This window comes from Misgurnus anguillicaudatus, chromosome 4 (genome assembly GCF_027580225.2).
Source record: "Misgurnus anguillicaudatus chromosome 4, ASM2758022v2, whole genome shotgun sequence".
In the NCBI taxonomy this organism is placed as follows: domain Eukaryota; kingdom Metazoa; phylum Chordata; class Actinopteri; order Cypriniformes; family Cobitidae; genus Misgurnus; species Misgurnus anguillicaudatus.
This window is the reverse complement of record NC_073340.2, coordinates 23,278,035-23,298,884: the sequence shown is the minus strand read 5'-3', so window position 1 is coordinate 23,298,884 and position 20,850 is coordinate 23,278,035. Positions and strand designations below refer to the sequence as shown.

The following is a 20,850-nucleotide window of genomic DNA, read 5'->3' as shown; positions in this document are numbered from 1 at the left end:
ATCCAATTAAGAGTTGTTCTACCACTAAAATACCACACTTTTTTGCAGTGGGAAAGTAAATACTTTGGAGTGTGTAGCAAAAGAGTATTGACATTTAAGGGCACAAAACTACAATAAAACATTATGTATGTTATCTCCTTGTTCACACTGTAATTGTAAGTAGAGCACTTCAGCCATCCTTCATTCTTATATAATCATGTTAATCCTTAATGTTTCTATAATTAAATTTACCATTATCTATATTTATTTTTGCTCATTTCATTTACACCTCTATTAAAATGCATCCAATGTTACTGGTAGAGAAGCAGCATATTAGCTGACGTCTATGCGCAATAAGATGTTGGCAATATTAGCCATTAGAGGACAGATAGTATATGCAAATTAGAGTGCAGCATAAGTGTTTCAGGCACGATACACCACTGATACATTGCGAAACAAAAATATTTCAGTTTTCATTATCAATGCAATCTGATGCAGATGTTAAGTGTATGGTTTAAAGTGAGAAGTTGACAATAACAAATACATTATCGGCATCAAGATTTATGTTTAAAATGATATAAAAGGAGCATGTATATTTTAGGTGCTGTGACTGTTCAAAGTTTTGCTGGATAAAATCAACTTATTTAACTTGCATGTTTATTTTAAATGGTCTTGATCAGTATACTAGAGTGCATCACCATAAAAGCTGCATCAGCATTATAAAAAACGAGCAAAAATGACAAAAATAGATAGATGTATGTCACACCACATGATGTCAACTTCCCAAAAGTATTTAATTTTTATTATCCTATGCAAGTTTTATGAAAGCACAATTTCAGTGCTGTTACTGGTTGTCATTTCATTTTAAATCACCCAAATTGCAGTTCACATGCAGTAGATGGTCCTAAAATGTACAGTAATAAAGAAATTAGCTGAAAAACAGGCCAATCACAACATAACACCCACTGTGACGTTACAGTCATGATGTACGCCCCAACATTAAATTAGACATTTAATTAATTACAATGTTGTTACATGGCTGAATTTCTACAATTCACATTATCGTAACGTTTTGCAGGTCCATACAAAAAAACACAAACTTAACACTCAGAAATTTCCAATCTGCCAATAAGTGATATTCCTCAGAATCGGTATCTTTGTCTGATACAGGCTCAAACATAAGGTCTGTTTACACACAAATAGAGCTATTGAAATTACCCACTCTGAGAAACAGCCAATCAGAGCAGAGCTCAACATTAATATTCATGACCCTTTCAAATAAGGTAATAATGGACCATTTCATTCTAGGGACAATTGGTCGTAAATTGACATGTAACATTGTCTCTGTATAATTTTTGCACTTAATAAAGTCACATACCTTCTATTTAACAATGTAACGTATTTTATCAATGCATTCTTTGGCACCTTTAAAATGTGTTAAAATAGTTTCAGATAAAGCATGTCACATAGGGCACTGCTTTCAATGCAGATCAAGATGTGTAACCGAATAGTGTCCCGAATATTTTTAAACCTTGTTTGCATGATACACATCTATAGAATCAATAATGATATAATGAAGAATTAAATATGTGATAATCCTCAGCAAGTCTGATAATGGGCCTAACAGGAAGCGAGTTAAACTGTGTATTGTGTTTTCAGACTTCCTCTTCCATGATTATCCTTTCGGATTCATCATGCAAATCTTAAATCGGCAACATTAGAGAAAACCGCGGCTCCTCTGTGCCAAAAATAATCTCTGCTGCATTGAGATTAGCAATTTAGAGGCCATGCGAGTTGGCCAGAAGACGTTTTTATTTCATTCAGATGCAATAAAAAGAGCATTCGTTTTCCATTTTGCTTTCAAGGACAGTCTTTAAAAATACCAGAAGACAACTGCGCGCACACACACACACACATACACACACAAACGTGTTCCATGAGTCACCCACAAGGTAATTTACCATGAAGCTCTCCAATATCTTACAATTTCCACTTTGGGGTAAAAAAAGATGAGAATTCTTCATATAGGGTACAATTACGCGAGCCAATCATCCTCATGTACCTTTCATTCAAATCCAGCTGAGATGACTTGTATTGATGTTCTACCTGAACGTAATCGAGAAGTCAGAAACAATTAAACCAGTGATTTGTTCTTGAAGAAGACCCATTTTACAGAGGACAATGTTTCAATAAGTTACTATATCTATAGAGAACACAATCACATCATAATTGCGTCCAATTCAGGCTCTTCACCTCGCCTTTCTGCGTAGTATCTCACAGGGGTCAGAAAGCCACTAAAGCTTACGTAGATGTTATTTTTTTTCTTCGACCAAGAATCGAGACCATTTATCATCCCTGGGTTCCTGCTGACTTAATAGCTTTAGCACCTTAGAGAATTCCTGCCGAGGCAATGCCCTCCTCCTAGCGTGAAATCATAAGACATTCAGCACCAGGGTCCAGTATGAAGCTGTAAGTCTCCTATGAGACTCCCTGCCCTATACAGTGTTCTCTGACCCGGGTCTGCACTGCGGCATACTTCCAGCTCAAAGCTCTGCTCGTAACTTTAATAATCGGACCACCCAGCTGATCTGCTAAGCTACAGTAAGCCGCAACACCTTCAAGGACTTCCTCTCCATTCAAATCAAGCCGAGGTTGCACTGATCAGCGGGAGAAAAGAAACGTACAGCATGGGCTACTGAGATAGGATTATGCTACAGTGCTCATGAGGCATGAGTGTGCAGTTAGTTGAATTTTCAACTTCCAAAACCCCGTAGAGGTTGTGGAAACATCCAATAAACATCAAGTTAACCCTGAGGTTATTTTAAATGTGTTCAGGTGGATTTTTTTTTTCGTATTCACACACATAAAATGTTTCCACTCCCTGGTGGAAATCTGTGAAATAGCTGTTAAGAAAACTCACCTGTTGCTTTAGCCTTAGGTTCTAGAAAAGGGAGTCATGGGAGCAGAGGCAGAGCCAGGGGGTGGCCAGGGGTGGCCATGGCCACCGTGGACTTAATCACGACCACCCTGCTCGTAATAGCATTTTTTTAAACATGAAATTAACCTTTTAAACACTAAAGAAACTCAATCATGTCTACGATTATGATCGGACGGCCAGTGGCGGTTCTACACGGAGGCCAAGGGTGGCCCGTGCCTCTGTAGACATGTCACTGGCCACCCCTGTGGCCACCCCGTGCTGACCAAATAAAAAAGTATACATTTATTTTGATTTTACACGCGAGCGCCAAAAGCGGAACTAATGCGACGCAACATTCTACACTGGGAAATTAGAGCGACGCACCCAACCACTGCACTGTTGCTGGCTGCGGGTGCTGCTCGGCGAGTGTCTCAATTTGTTCCCAATCTCCCGATGTTGTGAATGTGTATGCAGGTTCGGGCACTGGTAAGGACTCTAGCTCACTTGACATTGGGACACTGTTCACTTATTCTCCTGTGACGTGGCTGCTGAGGCGCGTTTTGATCATTCACAGCTGTTACTCATCAACAACCGGCAAAACCAACATCTCGCTAAGTTTACACATTGTAAAAAGCGCTTTAATTATGTTCTTACATATACGTGCATAAAATTGGAGGAATATTATTAAATGTTACATATAAAAATCTTTACAATTTAAAATAAATATTATTTTAAATATTGAGTAGATTGTGGTCCCTAACTGTCTAGCAATGTGTGTTTATATGTAAACTAAAACAAACGTTTGTCTTTATAAAAGTTTGCATTTCATAAAGTTTATTGAGTAGGCTCGAGTGATTTTCGGTTGGAGGGCTTTAGAAAAGGTCACGTGATTTCCAGTAAGGGAACATAGGGACCATCGATGCTCACTGGTTTTTGCGTTGCATGGAATTTTTAGGTAACTAACGTTTGGCATAATGGCAGACTACCTAACCAGTGCCCTGACTACTGAACAAGGGAGCTGATGAGACCCCCGCTCCTCTTTTGCACCTGCACTCACTCTTGTATTAAATAAATATGTATATGATTGTAAAGTAAAATAAAGTTTAAGGGGTGGTTTCCCGTACAGGGATTAGACTAGTCCTAGACTAAAATAAATGTAAGAGCTGTCCAACCTCAAAAAAACTAGCAATGCCATATCTTAAAATACATCAGTGTCCTTTGTTATGCTACAAAATGCACAAAAGTAATGTTTTTAGTAAGGCATGTTTGTTAACTATAGTTATATTTCCTAATTTAACTAAGGCATAGTCCTGGCTTAAACTAATTCCTGTAACCACCCCTATAATCTTTAAATGTCATTTCTTGCCATTTTTTAATGTGCCCCTCTGGTAAAACACTGGCCCCTCCTTGGCCCCCCTAGTGAAATTTGTCTAGAACCGCCACTGCGGACGGCCAAACTCTCGTGACACTCACCAGCCTTGATAGGCATTACAAGAGTTTCCAAAAAGCATAATTCTTCGCCTTTTGTAAAACGTGCGAGATGAATAGGTTACAGCGCAGCCTTGGTCCCTGAATCAACTTCGAGTGTTTGAGCACAACAACTTATCAGGTCAGTTAACTCTTTCACGCGTAGGTTTTAATGATGAGTTATTTTAGTGGCTGGTTTGGTTTCCATGGTGACACATCAAGCTCGTCACTTGAATGTGCATGCTTTCCTGCATTTTGCCCAAAACGCATTGTTTCTTTCTTGTTTGCAGAGATGGACAAAACCACAATAAAATATTATAAACATTAATTTATAATCTGTACTGTTATTTGTTTTAGTAAAACACACATCAGCATCAGTACATACAATAAACCGTCCAAATTCACCTATTTTGACTTCTAATGTTAAGTAACTTAGCTATTATTCACTTTTTTATTTGCAAATGCTTTTTTTACCATGGTAAAACCGCATCAGATAATCGTTTTCATTAATATGCTGGCATTTATGAACTCTAAATTGTATTGTGGTGTTTCTGATAAAAAAAAAACGCTGTTTTATAATGTGAATCTCTTCCTGCGCACTTGTGTGTGCCACGCGACAGCAAATTTGAATACGAAGTGTACGTTACTGTACATTTAGAAATCCCACATGTAATCCCAAACAATTAGTGTAAATGCTTTGATAAAGATATATTTATCTTTACAGAAAATCTATATACATTTACCCTAATACATTTTTTTTAAAAATGGTAATGTTTAAATATTTTGCCTCAGTGTTTTAATGTCAGACAATGATTGAAATGTGGGGAAATGAAGAGAAAGTCAGAAGGTATAACATCATTCTTCATTGCATGTTATCATTGTTATTTACGCACTTATAATACTTTAAAAGAATATTTTAAGGTTGGACGACTGACATGTTTTTATGCATAACGACATTTTATGTGTCACCCCAGAGTAATTGCTGGCCCCTGCCTGGCCACCCCTAGGAAAAATCCCTGGCTCCGCCCCTGCATGGGAGTGGCTTGAGGATTTTTTTAGCCAATTAAAAAAAAGCTTTATCATTTTGAGTGATTGGGTTTGGTAACATGAGGTTGAATTGTTTCTTTGCTGAATGGGGTTTTAGCGATTGGATTGATTGCTTTAACCACACGGTGGGTGGGGTTTTGAAGAAAGGGCATGTGGTTAAAATGATGGGGGTGGAGTAAATCAATGTTCAAATTTGGTGTTAAATGGCTGACAGCACCGTTAAGGTCGAACACAAGGATAGATTTATTTTCGCACCTGCCTTCTGGGAAACACAAGTGTCACAGTAAAACTTCTAAAGGTTGAGAAGTTTCCAGAATAAAGTTTGTAGGAAAATCTAATATCCATCTAAATCATTTTACTCGTGTTTCTTTTTCACTTCAAAAGAGGAGGGACATTGCAACACAAAATGTCATAGGACATTAGCAACATTTCTTCATAAAATGTGCAGATTAAAGCATGCACATGAAACATGCACACATTGTATAAAAATATCTTTAGAAAACATGGAAGTATGTAATGCACACATCAAAATACTGCCCAAAGTATTTGTTTCAATTCCCAGACATCTGTGCAATCCAGAAAACAGAAAGAAGGAGTTTCATTACTAATGGCCTGTGGTTCAGTTGACCTTGTGATCCAGTCTCTCATTGAGTGTTTCACGAGGAATTGAGAAACTCACACATCTTAGCTAACAAATACACTCTTTCACTACTGCAGTAGCAAATGGCATGTCATGCTAAAGCACTGCGAAAAACCGTAAGTGAACAAAATGACTTGCAGAGGTGAACAAAACACCACTTTTTGTGCATCTACATCTATAATTATATAAAATATACCTTTAAGCGTAGTTTCTAAAGTGTGGTTTATCTCATAAGAACACTGCAATTATGATCACACGGCTATTTAGGCACAAACCTGGTATGCACAGTGAAGTGTGCTAACAATATTTTAAGAATACAAAAAGCCTTATGTATTTTATTGCACATAATTTTGAAAAATAGCTAGCTACTGGTTAACTATAGACACATCTCTGAAAATTCCACTACAGAGAAAAAAGGGGGGAAATTACAAAAAAATTAACATGTTCTATTTTTTTTAAAAGAATGCCAAGAATATGAAACAAAAAGACAAAATGAAAAAAAAATAGACAAATGTGGCTAATCCCATAGTTAGACTACATGGCAAGATTTATCAAACGACTCATCAGAATAGAAATCATTTAAACCTAAAGAAGTTTTGCAGCTCAGCCATGTGTACATTCAACCTACACTGCAAAAAGGTTGAAGGTAGAAACGCAGTCATGTTACAAGTTTCTGATGAGGAACGCGGGGCAGAAGCCATTTCTCAATCTGAAGGTTGCAGCCTCCGGATGTCGTATTTCTAAGCTGCATACGTCATCAAGACTGTCTTATTTCGGAATATTAACAATTATAAAGTTGACTATTATACTTAGTTAATCGTAAATTGTTGCAGTATGCTTATGATTGCAAATGTAATGCTCAGTTTACCTTAATAAACCAGGCTTGATGACATATGCATATTTGACCTCCGGAGGCTGCAACCTTCTAATTGAGAAACAACCAGAACTATTTCCTTGCCTTTTTTTTCGAAACAAATATTGTTGCATCGTCTCTCTCTCCCACCAGGATTTTCCGCAATGGCGCTCGTTTTTCCTCTCTTTTGTGTGAAAATTGTATAAAGAAGATCACATTTATGTATGAATCAAGATCGTGAGTTTATATAAAAAATTGCCTTAAAGGGGAATCGAACCCGTGTCATAGGTCCGTGACACTTACACGGTGCCACAGAGTCACATAATAGAAGTTGCTCTCTACACACCTTAACTGGCCTCCAGCAAAATTCACGTTAAAAAAAATTGTGTGGAGGAAGTGACGTATGCTGTAAAGCAGTCGAATTTTGTAGTTTTTTTTGTGCTCTGGTTACTACCTGAAACCCTAAGTTTTAAAGTACGAGTAAAAGTGATATAGACCCCGTCAGGCTATGGTAGACATGTCAATCAACCTATTTAAAGTCGATGTACTATCATAAGGGTCTTGAAAATTTATTATGAAGGTTGAACAATTACATGGTGTCGCTTTAAACACTAAATTCACAAAAATTCAAGAAAAATTTGCTAACCCCATCTTACTTCTAAAAATCTTACTTTCTTAGTATGTTTGTCTTGTTTTCAGTAGAAAAATCTAAAAATTCTGAAATTAAGATGCTTTTTTTGATAAGCAAAATAACATAAGAAATGTGTTAAACAAGCAAAAATATCTGCCACAGCACGAAGCAAAAATATCTGCCACAACACGGTCAGAAAAAAATCTGGAAATAAGTTTTCTTTTTTTCTTAAGCAATTCAAGCTAAATTTTATCACCCCATTGGCAGATATTTTTGCTTGTTTTAAGCACAAATTTACTTAAATTTTATATTTTTTGTCTAAAACTAGACTTATTTTCTTAGGTCATTTTGCTCATCAAAAAAAAAAAACATCTTGATTTAAGAATTTTTAGATATTTCTACTGAAAACAAAACAAAAATACTAAGTAAGAAAGTCTTTTTTTTTGCAGTGTAATGTGCTGTATATACACAAACACTTTGTATTTACATGTTTTCAATTACTCAGGGTTAAATTATGTAGCGTCTTCAGGGATTATCTTCTAATGTTTGATCCATGTCAAACAATAAAAACCCCTTGTCTACAAATTCATGGAAACGGCACGATTTGTGAAAACACTTCGGAACTTGTTGTGATTCATATCTGCTCATTATTTCTCAAACATATGCTTACAATTACTATCAGTTCTGACTTTCTCATCAATGGCAAGCCAAGAACTTTCATTCAGATGCAAAGAACAAAATATTGCATTACAAATTACTTACCATTTTATGAAGTTGTAAACGTAAATTAGGGAGGAACATAAACATCCCGGCCTGTCAATCATCATTAAGAGGGTCTCAATATGCATTCTTCAGCGATCTTGCATCCTTGTGTCCTTGCTCTATGTCATCATTAACCGTCAAAGTTTAATTAAAATTCTCAAGAACGCAAGTAGGATGCATGAAAGTACCCGGATGAGTTCTTGATATCGAGGATGCATCGAGTGCAGACTTGCACGCTAAAATCGCTTTCTGCCCCAGAAGTCGTTGCGGCAAAACAATGGCGGAGGTCAGGTGACCAATTGTCACGGTGCGAATACACCGAATAAGGAAAAACTAAATAGAACCCAAACGCAGACACGAAATACAAAAATATAATATGATTTATTAAATACAAAACAGAAACACCCACGTGGGGGTCAAACAGATGATGAAACTAATGACTGTGGAAAACACAAACCAAAACACAGGAACAACAGGAACAGACCTTAACACGAAACACATGAACTCAGGTCTATACAACAATATCCACAACGCACGAGCACACGACAGAGAACACGAAGGCATTATAAAGACACCACATCAATGGGGAACAGGTGAACATAATTAATCACGTAAGACACGAGTACATAAGGGAGTAGGGTAAAAGTGACAAGACACTGGGAACACGTGTTACACATACATGATGTAAAAACACACGTATTCCCACATAGAACACAATGCTGCCATAATCTTGCCCTCTGAGATAAGACCTGAATCTACACCAAGGTCTGGCAAGACCATGACAGCGACAAGACACTGGGAACATGTGGAAGCCACCCAAACAATGTGATTCCACATGTCCCCACACAGAACATAATACTGTCACGGTCCTGTCAGATGCACTCAGACCAACTTCTAGCACGGATGTCTGACAAGACCGTGACACCAATAGGAAGATCGCACACATCTCAATTCTCACAAGTGCGTTCTGTGTTCTCGCGACCTTCAGAGTTTGTTCTTCCAAGGTCACCTGGAAAGACCGATTTCCACGAGAACGCAAGTCCATTCTTTGCGTTCTTGGAATTGAGAAACAGCCCTAACTGTGGGTTTACACCAGATGCGAGTTCAACAATTTGCGTGAGTAGATTACATACAGTCAATTCAAAGACCCGATCAGACACGTCCTCGCGTGGGGCGATGCGAATGACGCGATATGGGCGACGTGTTTGCCGTGAAAACACGTGCTATTCGCCTCAAACGCGTCTTCGCCCAGGATGAAAATATTCAACTCGAGCAAAAAATTCACATGACATGAAGTTAAATCCTGCGAGTAATCTAGAGCGAGTAACGCGATTGCACGCTTCGCGTTTAGTGTAAACCCACAGTTAGTCTATGTCTCCGCGCCCAGCACAATTGAGTTTCAATTTCAACAAACCACCATCATTGCGATCACTGTTTACATTTCATCATCTCATTTGTATTTTAAAGGACACACCCCAAAATGGCACATTTTTGCTCAAACCTACAAAGTGGCAATTTTAACATGCAATAATAAATTATCTGTGTGGTATTTTTGAGCTAAAACTTTACATAAGCAACCTGGGGACAAAAAAGACTTATTTTACATCTTTAAAAAGTCTTGTGAAATGTCCCCATTAAGTTAAAAGTGCATTGAAATCATAAAATATTCTCATAGCTGTTTTATTTAAATACAATACAAAATATCACTCAGCCCAAATGTCCTATATGTTCTTTTTCAGTGCTTAATGTCAGTAAAGATTATGTTTCTTAATTAGTATAGCCCTTTATTAATGGGTCTCTCTGACCTCTGTTCACCCATTTGTTGATCTTTGTAATCCCCGTTCTCTCATCTGTCTCTTGCCGTTGTAACATCCTTCTCTCAAAGGCTTAGTCATGCTCTAAAGAACATTCCTGATTTATCCATGAAGCCAAGTGCAAAACCACTGTGTTCAGTGACAAAATGCTTTTCATCAGCAAAGAAAATAATGTATGTATAAAAATATGTAGCTGTAATTCTATTCTCACTAATATATTAAAGTTTTGTCCATCATGTTTACCCGTGTGACATTATTTACAAAATGAACAGAGAGAGTGTCCAAACTTCTTTTATGGTGAATGGTGACCACAAATGTCTATAGCCTACCGAGCCCCAGGCCTAAGGTGACACTGGAGTAAAAAAATCTATTGTTTAGTTTCATGTGCTCACGTGAAACTTTTTATGTGCTCACGCAAAACCTTCATTTGCAGAATTTTTTTTCAAGTTTAGTTTCGGTGACAAGAAGACTACCGAGCCCCGAATGTGACATTGGAGTAAAAATAATCTAAAGTTTCGTTTCATGGGAAACTATCACGTTTAGTTTTGCGTGCGCACGTGAAACTTTTGCGTACACTGTAAAAAAATCTGTAGAAATTACAATGTTATTGCAGCTGGGTTGCCGGTAACTTACCATAGATTTAAATTTATGTTGTTTACTGGCAACATTTTGTTCAAAGTTAAATGAACATTAAACTTTTGCGGGTCTTTGTCTTTACATAGTAAAACTAAAAAGACTGCATCGGGCAGGACATTCTGGGAAGCAGAATCTGAAGCAAAAAACAGAAAACGGTTGATTATGATTTCTGGTTCCCAGAATGCTTTGCATGAGGCTGTTATTGTACAGTTTTATTCTGTAAAGATAAAGACTTGTTAATATAAAAAATGTATTTAACTTTGAACACGCTTTTGCCAGTTAATAACATAAAATTAAATCTACGGTAAATTACCTGCAACCCAGCTGCAATTTCTACTGAATCTTTTTACAGTGTACGCACGCAAAACTTAACGCGATAGTTTCACGTGTGCACGTGAAACTAAACTTTTTTAATTTTTGCTCCATGTCCCCTTAGGGGCTCCGTACTAGCCCTATTCACACGGGCTGAATAAAAGGACAGTGAATAAACTTCTAAATATCTGCTTTTTGTTTTATAGGCAATAAAGTCATATATGTTTAAAATGCCAAAAGGTCCATTTTCATTTTTCTCTTGTATAATGTCAATGTAATGTCAAACGTTATGAGTTGAGGATTTTATAAGGACACCTATAATAACCAAAACCTTAAAGGACACATAACATGAAAATCTGACTTTTTCCATGTTTAAGGGCTATAATTGGGTCCCTAGTACTTCTATCAAACTAGAAAAATGTGAAAAAAATCAACCCAGTAACTTAGTTTCGGTAAACCATTTTCTGCAAGCATGTGAAAAAATAGGTTGAAATCTGGCTCCCCTTGTGATGTCAGAAGGGGAGAATATCGAGGCTTAATCTGCACTATTCAACCACACTGCCATTTAGTGCAGAGATCAAAAGGACACACCTAAAAATGGCACATTTTTTCACACCTACAAAGTGGCAATTTTAACATGCGTAAAAAATTATTTTGATGCAATTTTGAGCTAAAACTTCACATACGTACTCTACGGACACCAAAGATTTATTTAACATCTTAAAAAAGTCTTGTGAATGTCCCCTTTAAAATGTTCCTTTTGAGACGTGCCTTAGATTCGATCAATGAAACCCCCTACACAACATTAATACAGTCACACAGTCATCTATCTTCCGCAAATCAGATTTATGTCTCATCTAATAACATGGAAGTAAAAAACAGGCAAAAGAACGCACCGTAAACTAAAAGGACATTCATCATGTTGCTGTTGTATAATCGCTTTGCAGTGCCAAGGACTTCAGCACGAAAACCAAAGCTTTCATGTAAACTCCAGTGTACAAAACTCCAGTGGGTATCAAAATGAGCAAGAGAACATAAAAAAATCTAAAACGGGGACAAATTGATAGATGAAAAGATTTTCAGTTTTTTTTCAGTTGCATAACGATAATATTTTTCAGCGTGTGGGGAAAGAGAGACTTTAAGGGTTATGGGAAGGAGCTGGTCATTTTGGCACAGCGTTCAGGGTTTCCTGTATACTGTATGTTTGATAACGACTTAAGAGATCTGCACTGCGCTGATTACTTCATACCATCATTAGTGCAGATGTGTGCATTCAAACTTGCTTGGTGCTGTGTGAGTGATGGTCGTGTCGGCGCTCCGTAATGGTCTGACCTTGCAGGAGCTTGTTCACCTCACCTTGCAAGATAAATACAGCGTGAGGTGACAATGAATCTCTGCTTTTCTCTGAGAATATAAGAGAGAAAGCCGAATTTACCAGTGTCCTCTTCAAGGGGAAATCCTGATAGATTTACAATGCTTGGATCGATGGGAAAACTACGCCTCTGTATGCCTTTCTAAATAGAGATCAATACTATATCACACTATCTTACCAGAGTCCCTATACATTGCATAATTAATAGAGGAATGGATTTTTCACGAGCGTCCGTACATACTACTAGATAAGATGCCAGATCTTGCGTAACAAGGGACAATGGATAGGTATTTACAAGCGTGTACACAAATTCAACATTGCCCTGTGAGCTCAGCCAGCTGTCCCGGGGCTGTCAGAAGCCGACTTCTGTTAACAAGTCCTCTGTGAGCCTTTCTCATGATTCATTTCCATTACCTCTAACCCTAACACAATCTATAGTCTGGCACATCACATTGACTTTAAGCAATACACAGAGGTGCACCAGAATCGTGTACAGCTCTGCAAACACATGCACTGCTTTCAGATCCTTGACAGAAAAACACAATATTTGCACTTGAAGTTGTCTTTAATTTATAGGCAGTACTGTGTTATGTATAATGTATGATGCATTTGAAGTCAAAGCAGAATTTGACTGCACTCCTTCTGTCAAAATTGTCCTTACTAGTTTCACTGCATGACTCCACATCCCTTCCCTTGGGTTCCAACTGTTTATTTTTATTTTTTACCTGTTTTCTTGCTGTTTTTTCCTATTACAGCCGTGGCATAAAATACCCTACTGTCGTTTTGCTGGTAAACTGCTATTCCCCTTATGCTAAAATTTCAAACGTTGCATCACTCGTCGATGTTCACATAAACCTCTTCAGCTGTTATCGTTGGCCTTGCAAAAAGGCTCATTAATAAAGCTCAGCAGATTTCCACAGAATTCAAAGAGCTGTCAAGTTCTGCGCATTCTTGTTCTCGCATTTTTACTTATCATTAAATAGTTTGGCGAATGTGATAATAAGATGTAGCTTACTGTATGAATAAAATTGGTGCTCTCGTCTCTTTTTAACACATTTTACTATATCCGAAAAACTCATATTCAGCACTGAAATGAATAAAAATTCAGCAGATTCTGTGTGGGCCTCATTCCTGCTCTGAATTATAATCCAATTGATCAGCGATTGTCACTTTTATAAGCCATGCCAATCAGAGTTGACTAAGCCTTGCCAGGGAACCTTTTTTGAAGATAATGTGTGCTATTCCTTTTTTTGGATTACTAAGACCATAACAGTTCATCATCTGTCAATGTTCTGCCAGGAGTCTCATTTTAGGTTCAAGATGATCTGGAAAAGCTCCTGGAATATATGAGATGTATTGATTTGTATCCCTATAGAATCCAAACCAGATGAAACAACCCACTATCAAGACAAATAAGGTCTAAGTCAGTGACAGGAAAGATTGGTGTTCAGGTAAAAAAAAATAATGCCAGCATCAAAGATGTTGGATATTTTAAAGAAATACAGATAGCCATTAAGGATATCAGAAACACCTGTATATACTCAAAATACACTTTACTTGAAGGGGTGTTCATAAGACTGACATGACACCTTCATAATCATGACATGACACGTGTCATGAACATGAATGAGATTAAGTGTCATTCACTCAGTTATGTAATTTTTATGCAAAGATTACATTGTTTGAGATGTCTTTGTTATGACAACTAGACATTAACCAATACATCATAACTTGTTATGACAACTTGACATTACCAAGACAATATAACTGACCACTTTTTACCAGTGATACAAATTGAATTTGTCATTAAAATGAAATTAAGTGTTAATACTCTGTCATATAGTTTTATAACAGCGTCATGAATATTTTTCTTGACCTCAACTATAGTCCTACAGATATAATTTGTCATTACAATGTCATTAAGGGTTAATACTTTGTCATATAGTTTTATAACAGCCTCAAGAATATTTTTCTTGACCTCAACTACAGTGCTACAGATATAATTTGTCATTAAAATATCATTATGTATTAATACTCTGTCACATAGTTTTATAACAATGTCATGAATATTTTTCTTGATCTCAACTACAGTGATACAAATTGAATTTGTCATTAAAATGAAATTAAGTGTTAATACTCTGTCATATAGTTTTATAACAGCGTCATGAATATTTTTCTTGACCTCAACTACAGTCCTACAGATATAATTTGTCATTACAATGTCATTAAGTGTTAATACTATGTCAAATAGTTTTATACTGTAACAGCGTCATAAATATTTTTAATAATTAATAATTCTTTATAATATTTCACAAATTATTGTACCGTTTTCATTTAAATTAAGGTGAATCTGTCTCCAAGTGCAATAAAATGTTATCAATTTTAATTATTATTATTATTATTATTAATAATAATAATAATAATAATAATAATAATAATAATAATAATAATAATAATAATAATAATAATAATAATAATAATAATAATTAAAATTGATAACATTTTATTGCACTTGGAGACAGATTCACCTTAATTTAAATGAAAACGGTACAATGATGGGTTAAGTCATGCAGCGTTGGGTCCATATCACTGCAAAAAAAAAAGGTTATTGCATTAAATTAATAAATTAAATATACTAAATACACAAAAATCCAAGGCACTCAAGTGAGAAAAATATTAAAAAGCCTTTAATTCACTGGGCTACATACAAAATTTAAAAGGTAGATCTACGCGTTTCGGCTTACGCCTTCATCAGGATACTACTGAACTGAAGGCGTAAGCCGAAACGCGTAGATCAACCTTTCCAGTGAATTAAAGGCGTTTTAATATTTTTATTATATAATTATTACCTCTCATCGTCCAAAGAGCACCAGAGATTGTCACAAAGAAGACCAGTGTAGCACGCTCTGCTATTTCTCATATAATAAATTAAATATTTTGATATTTTTGTCTTCTATGTCAGAAAATTTCAGAACCCTCTGTGTGAGGAAGAACAAGTTCTGTTAGTTGTCAGTTTTTATGTATTGTGCACATACATAAAGTTACAGTAAAGGCGGAGTCCACGATGTTTGAAAAACGCTTTGGAAAAGGAGACGGGCCGACTACCAAAACACACTTATAGCCAATCAGCAGTAAGGAGCGTGTCTACTAACCGACATCCTTGCCCGGTTGCGTATGTGTGGGGCGGGTCTATCAACCGAAGATCCAGATTCTATTGTTTGTTTAGGTGATTTCAAATATCAACATTGGCTTTCAAACATCGTGGACTCCGCCTTTAAGTATAATCTATTTTGTTAAGGTATTTAAAATTATTTGACATAGTATTAACACGTATTGACATTTTAATGACAAGTTCAATTTGTACCACTGTAGTTGAGGTCAAGAAAAATATTTATGATGATGTTATAAAACTATTTGACAGAGTATTAACACTTAATGACACTTAAATGACAGTTTAATGTAATGTTAACCCATAAAACTAGGTAGTTTCTTAAGTTTGATAATTATTCTGCTATGGCATGTTTATGACAGATTTATGACAAGCTAATGTATTGGTTTATGTCAAGTTGTCATAACAAAGACACCTCAAACAATGTCATCTTTGCACCAAAATGACACAATTGAACAAATGACACTGAATGACATGCATAAAATCTCCTTCATGTTCACGACACGTGGCATGTCATGATTATGAAGGTGTCATTGCAGTCTTATGAACACCCCTTCAAGCAAAGTGCCACTGGTTGTTTATCCATTGTTGGGTCAAATATAAACATTTTCTGTGTTATTTTAACCCTACAGCTGGGTTCTCCCATCTTTGAGACAATGCTGGGTTAAAAATAACCCAAGATTTTTATAGTGTGCCTTTATGTGTGCTTCCTTTTAAAAATTTGAATGCCAAATTCTGCATTACTTGTGCTTGGATATATCCTAGGCCTCAAGTAAAAATATGAATGCAAATCCAAATAAAATCCCACTATCATCATTCAGTAGGTTTAAACTTCAAAGACAGATAAGAATATAAATGTAGACCCATGGCTATTTGACAAAGTGTAACGAAGAGCCTATTTAATATATAATATAATGAAATATAATACAATTGTTTAAAAAATTGATTTGTATTTATCACAAATATCTTACTCAAGGTTTTGCCGCTGTTTCATAATAAAAAGTTTTAGATTTTATAAAGTTTGCACATATACCAAAAATGTTTAAGTACATCCCTAAAAATAAAGGTTCCTAAAAGGGTGGTTTTAAGAACGTTGCAAATGTTGCAAAAAGGTAAGAAAAATGGAAAATAAAGAAACCTGAAAGGTTCTTTGGGGAACTATAAACGGTTCTGTGGCATACAAGGAATCCTTTATAAAACTTTCATTTTTATGTTATTGACATCATTAATGAATTTAAATGTTTTGGTCACTCGCCTATTATTAGCAATCAAACACACTGTGGTGGTGAATCGATATTTTATAGCTCCAGGGAAGAGCAATTATTGCGTGTAATGTTGATTTAGAGTCTTCACCAAACAGAGACATTGCAGGATTGTGTACAGAGGCTTCAGCAGAGGACAAGTTATTTTTAGAGCTAAAGGGACACAGAGGTCTTTCTCCTGGCAATGTATATCACTTCCTAAACGTGGATCATGTAGGCAGATTATCAGAAACCACCCAAGATCTCTACAAACTTGTATATGTGCTTTTTGCCTGGTGACGGATTTCCTCTCTCTATTGAGTTTAAAAGTCAGACAATGAAAGCTTAATGCAACATGGGTGGAAAAATCTTTGGAATTTGGAAGTTATTATATTGTAATCATGCAGTGAAGTCACTAAGTATTTATTACCTTATTGAAATCATTTTTATATTGAAGCAAAAACATTTACTGTGGTTCAGGGTGCTCTGTGTTTGTAAGCTTACTTTAGACTATTAGATTTCTTCATTTAAAGTGTAATTTTACAAATTCATGTCTTTGTGCATTGCTTGGAAAAGTAATAATTATTTTTATTAAAGTATCAAAAATATGCAAGTTGAAAAGATGCTTTTTTTCTGCATATTATGAATGTCAGTATTGAATACAGTACATTGTATTGTTTTTGCATTTATGCAAACTTTAAAACGTTTTTTTTTTTGCTTTGTTTTTGATTCACTCACTGTTAACCCAGAAATGGTCTTTACTTAAACAATCAAGTAAACATCACTTAATATTTTCTGTTTTGAAGCCAAAGCTTAAAAAGTTTAGTTGATTTAACTTTTAAGCTTACAAAATCCATTAAACTAAAACATTCAAGTAAAATAAACTTAAAATGATTAGTTCATGTTGTGAGGAATACCCATAATCCTTTGCGCCTGAATATTTTGATTATTTTCTGCTTTTTCACAGAATAAAAACTGATAAGAACTTTCACTACTCAAATATTTGTTAATAAAATGTCATATAGGTTCAAGCTCTTATATTATTGATGTTGTTTTGTTGTAAATTATAATTTTGTGAAGTCACGTTCAGGTTATCAGTGTTATGAACATTTTATTGTATTTCTCTCCACAGTACTGACAATGTATGTCAAAAACACAGTTTTGTGAGTGTTTCTGTGGAGAATCACGTTTATTCAATGATTGACTTAAAGTCAGTCATTAATTTTGTGTTATAATACCATTTATAACATCAAAAGTAATATAAAGTGATAAAAACTAAAGTTATATGCAACGGGTTTCCTCACAAATTTCTAGTAATGTCAACTAATCTGGGTTAAGAGTGCAGGAGTATTGGAAGAAATTAAAACATTAAGTACATTAAACTTAAAATTATTTGTTATTTCAACCAGGCAAAATTAACTTTTTTAGGGCAACGAGTTTCCATAATTTTTTTAAGTTCAATCAACCATATGGGCTTACAATAATTCACAAGGTTAAAATCTGTTGTACTTTTAAAAGTACATGAAAAAGACTAATGCAAAAAATACTTATTTGAACTAAATCTAAATCTATATAATTTACACTAAAACATAAATTGTGAGAAATGAATGAGAAAGCATTTCATATTTCACTTTTTTCTCTCTGTTCACTGTATGTATTTTTTGTGATTAGGGAAATTATAAATACATTTCAGGTTTAAGATAACCTGTTTTTCCTAAGAATTAACAAAGGATGACTTTGTAAGTAATTTATTGCTGTTTAAGTATAAACAAATCTTTCTTTCTAACTCAAATGCACTCATTTCCATTCCAGCTTTGGTAGATCCTTAATCTCTAAGCCTGAAATAATTCATTCAATGCAGACACTCATCATGTAGATCATTAATTGGAGAATATCTTGATGCCGAGATCCAATCAACGGGAATAATTGTCATGTGGCCTATTTTATGCACCAATTACTGTACTGATACACAAATGACATCATATTTCTGACTCTACAGATCTGTTTCAAAAACCAATTTCCAGTCATCAAAGTCTAATCTACTTACATTTCTTGGAATCTGCACCTTTTTTTTATTCTGTTTACACACCTTTAATAAATTCAAGATTGTCACGCAACTGAATAAAATGCTTTGAAGAACACGGTAGTGACTCGAAATGTTTTAAATTCCAGACCTCACCTCAAAAACATATTCTGGTAATAGTCCTTTCAAAATCAAAGATTACATTTCTTCTCCAGGCAGTCTAGCTGTCTACCTGCACATCTCTTTCAACCACTGTCTTACATTTGTCCAAGCACATATCATATGTGAGTCATGTTTTGGACATCGGTAGATCAAATTAAATGAATATATAAATAATTTAGGCTTTCCAAGTCATATCTGTAGCCAATATCTGCTGATTCGAAATGTCAGACTCAGAAAAAGATTGCACAACTATAACATCCTGACCCACACTTTATTAAAAACCGATAAACAAAGAAAAGATGAAAGTAAAACACAGAACATTTTGGTCTGACTGCCTGCACTCACGGGAAGCACAAATACAGATGGGGTTAAGGGCTATGACCTACCTCAAAGACTGCTGTTATTGGTGCAGGACGTTTGCGCAAGCACAAAGCTCTCTGTGCACTGCTGACTGCTGGCGGACAGAGAATGACGGGGTGACCGCTGAAAGCGGTTTCTGCGGTTGAGGTAACTGCCGGCCGTCCAAGTCCTCTGTCTCTTTCTGAGATACTCCTTGTAGTTCTTAGTCAGCAGGGTGTAGAGGAACGGATTGATACAACTGTTGCTATAGGTCAGACAGGTGGTCAGATAGTTAATGTTACGTTTGGCCTTAGCTGAGAGAGCCAGCGCGGGCTGAAACTGACCTAAAAGCTGCCAGATCCAAAAAGGCAGGAAGCAGGCCCAGAAGAGGAGCACTATAGTGAATATCAGATACAGAACTTTCTGGTTTGGGAGCTTCTTCGTCTGCTTGAACGTCTCCGTCTGGGAGATCCAGTAGGTTCGTGCCAGGCGTATGTACAGGTAACCGATTATCACACCTGGAGCCACGATGCTGGTGCCAAAGAGAAACGAGATGTAGATTTTATAAGACAGTGGACTCAGTGTGGGTTGACACATAGGCTTGGAGCTCTGTGTCATTAGCTGGACACTAATAATCATGGGTAGGGTCAGAATCAAAGAAGCCATCCATACCACCAGCGCGATCGCCTTTCGGTAGCTTTTGGAGCGTTTCACCGTATCCAAAGGTTTGAGTACGGCAAAGTAGCGCTCTGTACTCATAACTGTAAGCGTAAAAATGCTGGCATGCATGGTGAGAAAGTCCATACTAATGAGGATCCGACACCCGGCATCGCCAAAGTACCATCCTTTTAGGAAATGCGTACACACCACAAATGGAATAGTGAGTAAGTAAAGGAGATCCGCTAGTGCCAGGTTGATGATGTAGATGTACATGGAGGCAGCCGAGCGCATCGAGTGGCACATGACCACAAGCGTGTAGATGTTTCCAGAAACGCCCACCAGACACATCAACGACAGGATGGTGCCGATGGTGAAGTTCGCAGCCATGTTTTCGGTAGACGCTTCCACTGGGATCTCGGTAACATTGGAAGCCTTCTCCACCATCGCCACTATAGGCTCTATTGACACAGTGGTCATCTCTAGATTAAAGCAATGAATAAAAGTGCTTAGAAAGTTGCACTTATTGTGTAATTTATAAATTAAATGTGTTGTAATGGGAATTTTTTAAGTACAGCTTTACCATTAACAAGTACTAACTTTCTCAAAGTCAGTTGACCTTTTGATGAGTTGTTTTGAGCTTTTGCATAAAATGAAATGTTGTATATTCCAGACCCTGGTTTAATTAAATAATCTTATCTTCCAGAACACGTCAGGTATTTTAAACAAGTGACCTCCAGACTTAAATAAAATGTCACTGAAAGAAAAAAAAATACTGTCTTACCTTGAAGTAATTGCACAGACGGTGTTGCTCTAAGCGGCGAGTGGT

General features: G+C 36.2%; 1 protein-coding gene across 2 annotated transcripts in view; it reads right to left on the bottom strand.

Moving 5' to 3' along the window:
* LOC141349114 (urotensin-2 receptor) overlaps positions 1–20,846 on the bottom strand; it is a 50,563-nt gene extending 29,717 nt beyond the window's left edge. The window contains exons 1-2 of one of the 2 annotated variants that reach the window (XM_073867002.1): positions 20,806–20,846; positions 19,412–20,503 (exon numbers count right to left, since the gene is read on the bottom strand). In XM_073867002.1, coding sequence (XP_073723103.1) covers positions 19,413–20,501 — 1,089 coding nt within the window. In that variant the 5' untranslated portion in view covers positions 20,502–20,503; positions 20,806–20,846 and the 3' untranslated portion in view covers position 19,412. Of the gene's footprint in view, positions 1–19,410; positions 20,504–20,805 lie in introns of those variants that run through there. The other variant, XM_073867003.1, reaches the window with a different exon arrangement.
* Positions 20,847–20,850: the final 4 nt, after the last annotated feature.